At 37.3% G+C, this 11,904-nt stretch overlaps 1 protein-coding gene across 1 annotated transcript in view; it reads left to right on the plus strand.

Annotated features, from left to right (window-relative positions):
• The window catches only part of HDAC9 (histone deacetylase 9), a 182,694-nt gene that overhangs the window by 166,577 nt on the left and 4,213 nt on the right, over nt 1–11,904 (plus strand). The window contains exons 16-17 of the mRNA XM_009071883.1: nt 11,217–11,272; nt 11,515–11,602. Of these exons, the coding sequence (XP_009070131.1) occupies nt 11,217–11,272; nt 11,515–11,602 (144 nt within the window). The remainder of the gene's footprint in view (nt 1–11,216; nt 11,273–11,514; nt 11,603–11,904) is intronic.

Genomic DNA, 11,904 nt, shown 5'->3' on the forward strand with positions numbered 1-11,904 from the left:
ATTTGTGGTGTCTTTCACAGTGTGAGTGCTCTTGCTTATTTATGTGTGTGTGATAGAAAGATGAAAGGAATCAAACATCAACCATTGTGAGACTTCGCTTGCTATCAATGTTGCAGCAGTCTGTAAACAAATATTTTATATTTAGTTTGTAGTTTACTGTAATATTGTTGTTGATCCTAAACAGAATCTTTTTCTACAGTGCAGAGAATTGAGCCAGTCACATGCAACTTGCTGTTGAGACATAGGAATGGTAACTGTTCATTTTACATGCCCAGTAGTTGATTTATACCAAATCATCAAGAAAACAGAAATGAAAAGGATCTGATGTGAAAGCAAATCAGGAATACTCCAACCATTCTTGACAGATGTTCATTTAACCTGCTCCTAGACTTCCAGCATGAAGCCAAATGACTTACATGTGACTATAGCACCTGTATGAACAATCAATCTGCATGTGGTATTTTTAATTTAGGGTTATAGCAAGGTTATTAGTGCCTGACTGACAGAAGAAAAGCATGGTAGCAGAACTTCTGTAAACGCAATGATCCTGACATGAGCTATTTTGGCAGAGTCTTCCTATGTTTGCTTTGTCACTGTATCCATACAAACCCAGGGTTTGCTGGCAAGTTGCTCCCAATACCCTCATATGGTAAATGACATTAGGGGGAATTTTGAAGTGTATTCTGGAGTTTTCTATATGCTGTTCAGGATGAGACTATAGATAACTATAAGATTTTAGACCCACAGGTCTGAATGTTCCATTCTACCTTTATGCCTTTACATATTCCTTTTCTACCTTGCTGCCATTTTTCCTCTAGAAAATAACTGTTGCATTGATCAGCTATTTCTGTTAGGGAAAATACTAATTTTGTAGTGTCCTTGTGAAGATCTGAGGGGAATAAAGTGAAGCTGACCACATTTTCATGTGCATTCATTGAGCAAATATGCATGTGAAGCAACCATTTGGGCCTGTACTGTGAGCATTGAGTGGGAGGATTAAGCTCTGATGGGAATCTGGAATGATTTGCCTCAGTCTCAGATTTTTTGGATGACAGAAAAAGAGCCTTCCAAGAATTGTATGCAAGCTATAACAGCTCTGCAACATGTAAACAGCAAGATGAGAGCAGTAGAGAGACACACTGTAGTTTTTCCCTGGCAGTTTACCACCATGTATTGCTATCGGATGGTGTACTGTCAGTTTGGTGCCATTTTAAGAAAAAAGGTAAATTATGAGACAGGACATACTGATTTGTCAGAAATCCCATAATTCTCTGAGAAGAGCTGTGTGTCCTGAAATTCACAGTGGCAGACTTACAATGCACAGCAAGGACTAACCACAGAGCAGTGCTCCAGATTGCAGCAGAGGAGGCAGTGGGTTATCTACCCACTGCACTGGAGAACCACAAGTGCATTTTTCTGAAACAGCTGTGGTGACATTGGGATAATCTCAGAGTAGAACTATGTCATGTAGACAAAGACTTGAGACAAGAAACCTCAGGAATGAGAAGCTGTAGGAATGCATTTAACAAGTGCATTTCTGACATGAGAATTACCAAATTTGTAAGTGTAGTTAGGTATGAGCAGCTCAAATATTTCTTGCAGCTTGATGAATCAATATATATCTGTTTCAAATAAGTCTATTATGGCTTTCCTAAAGTTGGGTTTATTTTATAGACATGTAGTCAATCAATTTAAGAAAAACTAATTTTAAAAATAGCACGAGTGTAGAAACTAACAAACATAAAGTGCCCTGTACTGACTGGCATCTGACATTTAAAGTCCCTTTCAGGAAGGACGGGACATTTGAAATTCTATGCTTATTTCATGGTCTCTACAAATAACGCTTGCTACTGCATAGGATGCTAGTAATAGGTTGGAACTATAGGTATATGCTGCTAAGAAAAGGGTTGAGACTACAAAATAAAACATGAAAGTCTTCTGAACAATTGAGAGATTCACTGCAGAGCTGGGCAGGAGTCAAACTCATATGCAAGGCAAAAGATTCTTTACTTTATTCTGAATTTCCTGAGACTATCAGTCCCATTTCACACAAGTCTCATTGAGAACAGCAACATGTTGTTCATCTGATTTGGACAGTGTTCAATAACTGACCAGTAGTTAAGAGTTCTCTTTACTGTAGTTCAAACCCCTTGTGAGACATCAGATTTCTTTGATCTCCTTGACTAATGGAGAAAGCATCAATATGACAGTAGTAGGAATGTAAAACAATAAGGTTTACTGAAATTCTACTGCTGCCTCAATAGTAAGTCACTGTGATAATGGGTTGTTGGTTGTTTCTTTTTATATCAGGTCAAATTGTCCTGTCACTGGAGAGTCTTAATCTGAGTGGTTTTTATTTTATTGTACCAAACTGTCAAAATAAAGCATTTTGAGGGGTTGCTTAATAATATGATAAGCAGTCATTGAGATCCATTTGATACAATTTTGAGGTAATATTTAATAGAGAATGAAGAATCATACCACTGAAATATATAGTACTATAAATGTGATGTTATACTGAGTCCAATGCTATACTTTTCCTTTTTCAAATAATATATTTATATATCTGATGAATGTCATCTTGAAGGCACTTTTATAAGAGATTAGCCTAAATATTGCATGAATGTTGCCCTTTTTTGAGCTTTTTGTAACTTAGGAAAGCTGCTGCTGCATGATGAAGTATTTATGTTACATGGAATTGGTGCCACACCTCTTCCTGTCTGCCTGTTTTTCCCTATCTACCTTTGCTCATTTTTAATTTCCCCAACAGATTTATGTAGAGAGCTTTTAATAGTCTGTCAGCTGACCACAGATCTTTAGAAGAGAGGAGTATATGGATCTGGGTGAATAGTATTCCACTGCAGTCATTAGCTATATCCAATAAATGATTTTATCAGATAAGAAAAATCTTATGATATATACCTTAGGGGCTGGGGAAGAAATACAGCCAGTGTCTTGAATATGATTTCTTGCAAACATTATAGCTCATGAACTCAGAAATCATTGTCTCTAGCCTCTACTTAATGACTTCATCTTTAGAAAGAGGGCCCTAAAAGATTTGCATCTGCAGAGAGACTATTTCTTTCCTGGCAGTGTCTCCTGAGGATATTGTTTCGCTCATTCATTGTCATAGAAATATAGAGATGTGATAGAAGTATGTTGCAAAAGGAATACTCCAGTGTCCCAGTTACTGCTCTGCAATAACAAGGCAGATTTCAGGAGCATGTGGTCTCATGGCTTGGTGGCACTGGGAGGTGCTGTCCTGCCCTCCCTTCTCATTTATTTCCCAGACCATTCTGTCTGTTTCCCATACATTGATTCTAGTGCTCAGCTCAGTTCACCCCCACTCCCTGCTGTCATGCTGCTTCATTCAGAGGCAATGAGGCACCAAGAGACTCTCCCCTTGCCCATATGTGGCACTTCTCTCCTGCTGCCCAGCTGGACGAATACAAGGGTTGTCCAAACCTACAGTGGACAAGTCTCAGAGGAAAATACGAAGGATTTCTACATCTGTGGTCTCTTGATTTTCAGAATCTCACCTTTAAGACTTAGCTTGCCAAATTACAGGGTTTTTTTTCTGATAGAGTTTAGGTTACTGATACTGCCATTTTGTTGACCTAATTATTCATGCTGATGCTGCCACTTGTTTTCTTGCCATATATTAGGTATCTATAAAATGGTTAATATTACATTTAAGAAGCTGGAAGTTAGCATGATAATTTTGCAGTATTTATACTTTGTTGAATAATGTAATCAAAAAATATTATTTGTTTTTTTAATGGTTTTGTTGTGTGCTATTTTGTGAACATTAATTGTCTTAACCTCTATTCTGAGAACAAATTGTACCTTTCTCTGGCTGTCCCCCAATACCTTAAAATTGGCAGGCAGGAACAAAAATTGTACAGGTGAAAAATACAATCTAAAAAGAGTACACTTAATAAGAACCTCTTTTTTTGCAATGGGAGGTGACTTTCTGTCATCATTGGTGACTCAGTGTCAGAGCAGACCATGGAACTACTGAAAATCCAAAGGAACGCTTCTAAAACATTTTTCTTCTGCCTCAGATGACCCTTTTCAGTGCTATTATAAGATGGGATTAATTATTTTAAGTACAGAACCCATAATAAGGATTACTGTCTAGTTTACTTCGCATATCCTTTAAATATGTCAATGTTGGTGACAGTAGCACTCTGTGATAGAAACATGTTGTGCCATGTATTTTTAATCTGACAAATTTGAAACAGAAGAGACCTACAAAATAAGCTATCAAGAGCTGGTAGAACTCCTGTGATTGTTCCTGTTTAAAATAAAACAAAAGAAAAACATTGGAATGAATTAAATAATTTTGCAAAAGAACACTGAAGAAAAAAGGCACATGAGTTAAGAGCATGGTCTGAGACTGTCTTGAATATTCACTTCAGCTGAATTGAGTGAAGCACAAGCCCTTTTTCTGCCTTATCATATGTATGTGTGCACGCACACATGTGTAAATTTGCCCTGTTGGTAGTTAGGGGTCATTTAACAGAATGAAAGCAATTGAAATGAGTTTCCTCCAAAGCAGAATCTGATACGTTCCTGGGATGGTTCATTCTGATATGTCAGGTTGAATCAATACTAAAGTAAATGTCCTGCATTTGGTCATTGCTACTCTGGTGTCTTTGTATAAACTATGGATGACTTAAATTGAACTTGAAACTCTCATTCCAAATGAGCTTGGTTTTTACTGTTCTCAAGGCCTTTGTCACACAGGACTATGGAGGAATCATCATGTGGTAAGTAGTACTAATCTAGTGAGTAAGCAGAATTGGTTTAATCAACCTTCTCTTCCCCCCAAGTTCTCAGTTTTCTAGTCTTAAAAGTAGTATGTGCAAAAATCAGCCATCTTTCACATCTCTACTGCTATGTATACTTGGAACAAAAGCTAAAATGAATTATCATTCTAAAGACATAACGAACAAAGAGCTGAAAACAAATGTCTCCCTAGTCCCACAGTGCCCTTCCTCCAGTAAGACTTCATGCCAGCAAATTTCCATGCCTGCCTGAACAACACAAAATACCACGTAGCTCCTCTGGTTCCCTACAAAACTATGCTTTTCTGGAAAGTGCTCTGTGCTCAGGTATTTCCTGGCCAGTATTCCACCTGCATGCTCTGCCCTACCCTTCTTTCTACCCTTCTTTCTACCCTCCTTTTCTCACCCTCTGCCCTATAAAACTCTCCCCCTGCCTTAAAAAAAATATTCTAAGTGATATGTGACAGCCAGAAAAAGAGGCATTTTTTCCACACCCAGCCACAGCATTTATAACAATGCATAGTGTGTAAGAAGCGGTAACAAACGAATGCTTATTTTAGTAGTTAAAGATATGATTAATAAAAGCCATCAGTTACCACTGAAGATAGTAGTTTGTATTCTTTTCTTTTACAAAGTTACAAAAATTACAAAATTTCATATGAAGCCATCTCTTAGATACTTTATCCCAGCAATTATGGTTATATTTATAGCTGAATGACTGTTATTATTTCATATAATCATACAACTTTAATTATATATGTGGTACATAGCTTATCTCCATGACCACTCTGTACTTAAAACTCTTTGTCTGCTTTCTTTCCCAATATAGTTAACACTAGTTGTGGCTAAACAGGCCATTGTGGTTGTATATAAATTCAGCTGCAAGCACCAACTTTTCATGTGTATTTTCTGGTCCTGTCCTCTTAGACCTTCAGGAAAGCAGACAGGGAACTCTTCATTTCCATCAGAGTTAAATGCTGAATGTCAGTTTCTGTGTTCTTGGTCTCTACTAGCTTCCTCTGCAAGACAAAAATTATATTCCCTCATATCCATTACTGTTTTCTTGGCAAATCTATGTGCTGTTAATACTGTTCTGTTAAATCACAGGTTCTTGTTCACTGCATTCGTAGACCCCCAGGGCCAGATGCTGGCTCCTGCTTGGGCAGTATGAGTAGCTTGTAAAATTGTCCTAATCAGGTACCTGAAGATTGCCTCAGCCTTCCACCACTTGCTCACTCTTATGCTTCCCCTCCCTGATAGGTGGCATAGCTTGGGATTGTGTTACAGCATAAATAGTACTGGTAGGAATAGTTATCTTCTTCCTGATACCAGTTCCAAGGGTATTCTTGTAGGCAGCCAAGACTTATAGCAGTGTTGATGTTTGTTATTGCAGGATTTGATTCAGGCAAAGATGGGAGGGTTAAAGATGTCTCTAAGGCCACTTCAAGAGTTACACCTGTCAGATACACTGTATGGACCACCTTTTAAATATAAAGAAATACGGTAGTTACATAACTTTATAAGGATACAGAGTGTTATATATGTATAAAACATAAGGCATATAAGTTCTGACAGGACAAATGGGTACATTGCTGTAAAATAAGTAAAGAAGTTTCTACAGAGAAATTAAGTACTAGCTTCAGTGATTTGCTTCTTGTTCTGAACCCTGTGTGCATTGAAGCAAAAATAAAACCTTTCCATTAAAAACAAGTGAATGTCCAAGAATGCCATGTTCAAGCCCTGCTAATTTTAAGAACTAAGTGCTAGATAGGTTAAGAGGTTTAGACACGTAGCAAGTAGAAACTCTAACACCTGACCTTAGGAGGATGTTGAGCTTTAAGTGTGGAATGCAGACCGTGAGTCACTTACCTGGTCTCCATCCGAAATACACAGAGGTCCCCAAGAGAGCTGTCCTTAGCAATTTGTGCGGCTGTAATTAGCTAGTGCACAGAAGAAAATTCTGGTGAGAAATTTGCTCATCATTAGGCATTACATCCATTTTCCTGAAAGCCTTTTTTCAAATATTATGAACTTCTGAACAGAATCACAGAACAGTGGAGGTTGGAAGTGACCTCAAGAGGTCATTTTATCCACCTCCTTCGCTTAAATAGAGACCTAGAGCTAGCTGCCCAGGACTATGTCCAGATAGTCTTTGTATGTATCCAGGCATGGGGACTCCACAGCCTCACTGGGCAACCTGTTCTTTTGCTTGGTCACCCTCACAGTAAAAGGATACTTTCATATATTCAGATGAAGCCTCCCTCTGCTGTTTCACTTTGTGCACATTGCCTCTGGAATAGTTGGGATATATGACATTGCTCTCTCATATAGGGATTTAGAGCTTAAAATACAAGACCTACAATTTCTTGTCTTTTCAGCTGGAAGGAATCTAATAATAATAATTACAGATTTATATGTTGAAATAACAGCCGAGGAAGAGCATGACTCTAGACCTATGGTTAGAAAACTCAGACTGAAAAGATATGTCTCAGTATCTACTTTATGGACCATATAATTTAAATACACAAAGAGGTGTGGGAAAAGTGTTTACAAATTCATCCTCCACCTTCAAGAAGAAATTGAGTCTGAGTCTTCTATTGCTTCAATAAGTGCTCTTGGAGTGCCTGCTGGGGTTCATTGCTATTTCTTGCCTGACACTGGATTTTCTTGGAGTCAACAAAAAGTCAGATGATTTTACTACAGAAGCACCAGGCTGAAGCTAGTTTGCACTGCTTCTCAACAAGGCTTTTCACCATACCTGGAGTGCCTGACCAGTCAGGTCACCTTTGGTCCACTTGGAATTTAGGCAGAGCAAGCCCCTCTCTGTAATGTGAAGGGGAGAGTCATTCACACCTTTCCACAATGACCACATATTGCCCTAGATACAAAATGCCTATGTCTAGTTTTACCTTCTTGTATAATAGAAACACAAGTGGAACACTGCAATTGATGGTCAGCCCCAAGCCATGGAGTAACCACCCATGTTATGGTTTGTCTTGAGTACTTGTCTTTGGAATATTCATGGAGAGGAATAGTAGATGCTCAAGCATCTGTAGCCCAACACGGTAACCCAGCACATTACAGAAAGGAATCGACTCTGCCACCGAAGACAAGAAAGCCACAGTAGGATGTACACTTCTGTTCTCTGGAAATCAAGCATCCAGCTACCTATTTAGAGCCATGAAAGAAGAGAATACTTAGCTTACTGTGGAAAAAGGTTAACAGTTTTTCTCAGTTTTCATTAAAGGTCCAACTCAGTGGGTTTATCTGCAATGGGTCTTCTATGTAAATTGAGTTTGGACAGACTTATCTTCCTTTGTTGTTCAAATATGCATAGATTTTAGAATATCTCTATTCAGGCTTTACTCTTTATCCTCCAATTTAAATAGAGGTAGTCACATAATGGCACAGACATTAATCTGTTTTTCTGATGTTCATGTCTGTCAGTCAGTTTAATGTTCTGTCTACATATAAAGGTGTCTGTATCCTAGTATAAATAAGGCTCTGTACAAAAACGCTTTGAATTTATGTGTGTTGGCTTCATTTTCAACATATTGCTCTGTGTTAGTCTTTCTGTCTTTAAAGCAGGTTTTCACCTTTCTGTCTACTGTTCTGAGCTCACTGTCTGGAATTTTAAAATTGCCTAAATAAAAGAATTCACATTTCATTGTGATAATGTACACTGTGTTCATATCGTTTGAAAGCAGGAAAAAATGAAGTGTTTGATCAATTGCACAAAAGGTGCTGTTAATACTGTATGGTAACTAGCTCCCAGTGTTTGGTATAATTCAACTATATTATGTATTTTATCATCAGCAGAATATATGCACTGTATTTTTAAAAGGAAAATTTCCCATCTGAGTAGTGAACTTTTTGTAATGTACAAAACCATTAAGAATGGTCACAATACTGATGTGAATGTCATGCCTACTTGTGGAAAACTGTAATAGTAATGAATAAGCTTTGTAATAATAAGCTCTGATAACAGAAATTAGCTAGATGCAACAAAACAGGGCTACCAAATAGTTTTGTCAAGGGGGACAGATAGTGTAACAGTCATGTTGTCAAAACCAGCAGCGTTGATGTTTTCTGTCTCTATATTGCCCCATGAAATCCTCCCAGATATAATAATCTTAATTATATTGATCTTTTGGGAGTGCTGATAACGTTAGATGATAATGAGCTGTGAGCTGAGCAGGGGCAGCTGTAAGCCTTTCATGGAGTTTTTCCAAATTCTTACAAATATTGAGAGAACAAAATACAGGTAGCATCATGCTCTCTCTCTAGTAATACCCTCTTTGTTAAGTCTTTTTTCACTTCATTATCCATACATTTCTCAGCATACACATACTTTGTTTTTTCATAAATGCTACAAAAGAATTCTTCTCTGAGTTCTTCTCTTAGTCATATTTTGTGTGAGAAGGAAATGTTGTAAAACCCTCAGGAGGATAAGAAATAGGGTTTTAGCTAAGAGTGTAAAGCTGGTTTAGTTCTGCAGATTAGTGCAGTCCGCAAGGCCTTTTTTTTTTTTTATTTTGGGCTGGTGTGCTTGATCTATAGGCAATTTATATCCCAGCTCCAAAAAAAGAATAGGAACTATTTTTTTCTGTCTTAATTGTTGGGTTGTTGCTGTATTATTTTTTTGGTTGGTTTTGGATTTTTAATGTGGACACTTAATGCAAAATAAGTCATGATGTCAAATGCCTCAGATTCTTTAAATGGTGGCCAGAAGAACCACTCTTACAGATGCACTGTGTTTGTATTATAATTTAAGTTTCCTGTAGTCTGATAGAACTTTGGCCATGCTCCTCTTAATTGTTGGGTTGTTGCTGTATTATTTTTTTGGTTGGTTTTGGATTTTTAATGTGGACACTTAATGCAAAATAAGTCATGATGTCAAATGCCTCAGATTCTTTAAATGGTGGCCAGAAGAACCACTCTTACAGATGCACTGTGTTTGTATTATAATTTAAGTTTCCTGTAGTCTGATAGAACTTTGGCCATGCTCCACAAAACTTTGTAGCTGATTGCTTGGATTATATTTAGCAGCAAATTATATGAGACAACCTGGTAGTATTTCTTTATAAATGAATGCCACTGAATCAACATAGGTAGACAATTGCATAGGTGCACACAAAAACACATTCATAGGACTGTAAACAAACAAATTTCACAGGAGCCAATGTAACTCTATTAACTGCCATGTTGTTCCTCCTTATTTACACCCATGTGAGTGAAAGTTTAATGATTGCTATGCTTGTTTCAGGTAAGAGAAGGCTGAAACATTTATATTTATCCAGTCTGAGGATATTGAACTTTAATTCTTTACTTTAATACTGATTATTAAAATACCAAAATATTCCAACCTTTTTCCTCCTGTCCCCTCCTCTCTGAAAATACAATGCTCGCTTGGTCTTGCAGCCATAAATATACACATGGTATTTGTGTGAGGCTGTGTGAAAATACAAGTTTGGCTGAGATCTCATGTACAGATTATGATTGCTTGTTTTTATGTGTGGCAATTATCATTAATTTGATGACAAATATATAGATGATAGAAGTGACCAACTTGAGTAGTTGAAATAAAGAATAAATATGATTAAGCAGTGGCATTACACCTGAATCTGATTGTTGTAAGAGAAATTCAATATGATAACCTTGTGAGACCCTGTTTCTTGAACATATAATCTGACTTTCTGAGCAGAGCTACCTTGCCTACACTTCTACATTTTCCCTTTACCTTACCCACACTGGAAGGAGGGAAATTCCATTTTTCTTTTATCTTCAGTGACTCTAGAGGGAAAAAAATTCCATGATCATCACTGATCCTAGTGCTGTACTTTATGAAATTTATATACAGTTCCAGAAAGTGTGTTAGAAATTGACTTTAGGGAATCTATTAAACTTGTGAGCATGGCAGGTTCCCAAGTTTAATTTATGGTTTGCAGAAATATGGGATATTCATTGTCGTCCTTTTTCTACTGTAAGAAATTGCATGTGTGTGGAGGTTCAGAATTTATAATTTAATCCATGCAGAGATAGGGTCCACAATGGCTAATCATGTAAAATATATACCTCAAGCTCCTTTAATTTTGAAACATCTCAAACTGAAGTAAAGTAAGACTGCATGATCTTAGATGAGCTTAATTTTAATTGCGAATTCTAGAACTGGGGCTTTCTCAGCCTGCCTTTCTCCCTCATCTTTAGATCATGTTGTGTGTGTATGTGCATATGTGTATTTATATAAGTTTATATGCCACTGTTCTTAACTATATTATTTCTGGCAGTACTATGAAAGGATGGTTAGACTGAAAAAGTGCTCAAGAGCCTCTAATAGATTTCAATCCCATCTGCCTGCTGCTCTGTTTTGCAATGAGTCAAGTATTTTTTTAAGCTGATAATTGAAAACCTATCTTGTTCTTACAGAATGGCTTTGCTGTTGTAAGGCCCCCAGGCCATCATGCTGAAGAATCAACAGCCATGTAAGTACCAGGGAATATTGCCCATCTTGGAGCACTAAGGTTACTGGCAATCACCTGCGTTGTGCATGTCTCTGAAGAACGGTAATTGTTAGCAGATGACTGAAAAGGCTTTCTAGGTACTCCCAGAAGCAGATTTATGGCCTCAGAGATCATATAGCATTTTTTAAAATGCTCTGAACATTATTTATAGCTGTTTTCCTGACTGATTTGCTTTCTTATTTCTGTTCTTCTCTATTCCACAGGGGCTTCTGCTTTTTTAATTCGATTGCAATTACTGCCAAGTACTTGAGAGACAAGCTAAATATAGGCAAGATATTGATTGTAGACCTGGTACGTATTCTTGGCAAGCATTGCTCTTTCAGCGCATCTAGATAAAGGATAATGAATTTGTATTTGTATGTCAGACTTTCCTTCTTTTAATACCTACAAGTAATAAAGGTGTGCATTTCCTCTGATTTTGGGAACTCATTAAAGCCAGGATGGCAGTACTGAAGCTATAAACATCTATGTTTCACTTTAATGGTGTTAACTGCAATTTAATGAGAAGAAGGCACAGATCAGGGCAAATTTTATGGTCCTTAAATGAATTGATACTTCCACCGTTAAAATAACCCTACAGAACCCAAGTTTAC

This window comes from Acanthisitta chloris, unplaced genomic scaffold (genome assembly GCF_000695815.1).
Source record: "Acanthisitta chloris isolate BGI_N310 unplaced genomic scaffold, ASM69581v1 scaffold23793, whole genome shotgun sequence".
Lineage (NCBI taxonomy): Eukaryota > Metazoa > Chordata > Aves > Passeriformes > Acanthisittidae > Acanthisitta > Acanthisitta chloris.